The 728-nt window shown below is 40.9% G+C and overlaps 1 protein-coding gene across 1 annotated transcript; it reads left to right on the top strand.

Moving 5' to 3' along the window:
- Positions 1 to 5: 5 nt before the first annotated feature.
- LOC121939628 (cilia- and flagella-associated protein 410-like) lies at positions 6 to 379 on the top strand (the record flags this gene model as incomplete). The annotated part of the gene is made up of 2 exons (XM_042482627.1): positions 6 to 93; positions 229 to 379. Coding segments are annotated over 2 exons (239 nt in total), but the record flags the coding sequence as incomplete, so codon positions are not given.
- Positions 380 to 728: the final 349 nt, after the last annotated feature.

The following is a 728-nucleotide window of genomic DNA, read 5'->3' as shown; positions in this document are numbered from 1 at the left end:
TGGCGGAGAACCCCTGCTGTGGCACCGACTCCAGCCGGTATCGCCTCACTGTGCTGCGCTGCCTGCCTCGCCTGCAGAAGCTCGACAACCAAGGTGAGCGTGCAGAGAGACTAAAAAAAGTGAATTACACCCACAGGTGGAAGAAAAGTTTTTAAATGAAACTGGAGCAAAAAAGGGCTGGAAACAAGTGTAAAGACACGCGTTTGGGGTTTTTGTTTGTGTTTTCAGTGGTAGCAGAGGATGAAATCGCACTTGCTCTCATGGAGGGTGAAGAGGTCACCACCCCTCCAGGCAGCGTCCAAAACCAACTTTCCACCAACGGACTTCCAGACGCAGAGACGGAGAACGACCCGCTGAACTACAACATGGAGGAGACAAAGTAAGAATCGACGCTAAAACTCACAGAAAGTAGAGCCGGCGCTGTCTGAAGACAAACTGTCATGGTGATGTAGACGCTCAGCCTTTGAAACCTGAAACAACTGGTTTGATTTCTGGATTTCTTTCAAAAACATGAGGAGAAACTTAACAAGACAAGGCCCAAAAATCAGCAAGAAACTAGTTAAAAAATAGTTACGAGAAAATTACCTGAAAATAAAAATATAACAGAACAAAAAAAAGGAAAAAAAATGACTCAAAACATGCTGAAAATAAAATAATTATTTGTTTCATATATTTTATTTTATTTTTTTCCTGAAACTTTTTTTATATTTTTATTAAATATTCTAATT

The sequence above is a fragment of the Plectropomus leopardus genome, unplaced genomic scaffold, assembly GCF_008729295.1.
Source record: "Plectropomus leopardus isolate mb unplaced genomic scaffold, YSFRI_Pleo_2.0 unplaced_scaffold53411, whole genome shotgun sequence".
NCBI lineage: Eukaryota > Metazoa > Chordata > Actinopteri > Perciformes > Serranidae > Plectropomus > Plectropomus leopardus.
Note: the sequence above shows the minus strand (reverse complement) of the source record. Positions and strands in the feature narration are given on the sequence as shown.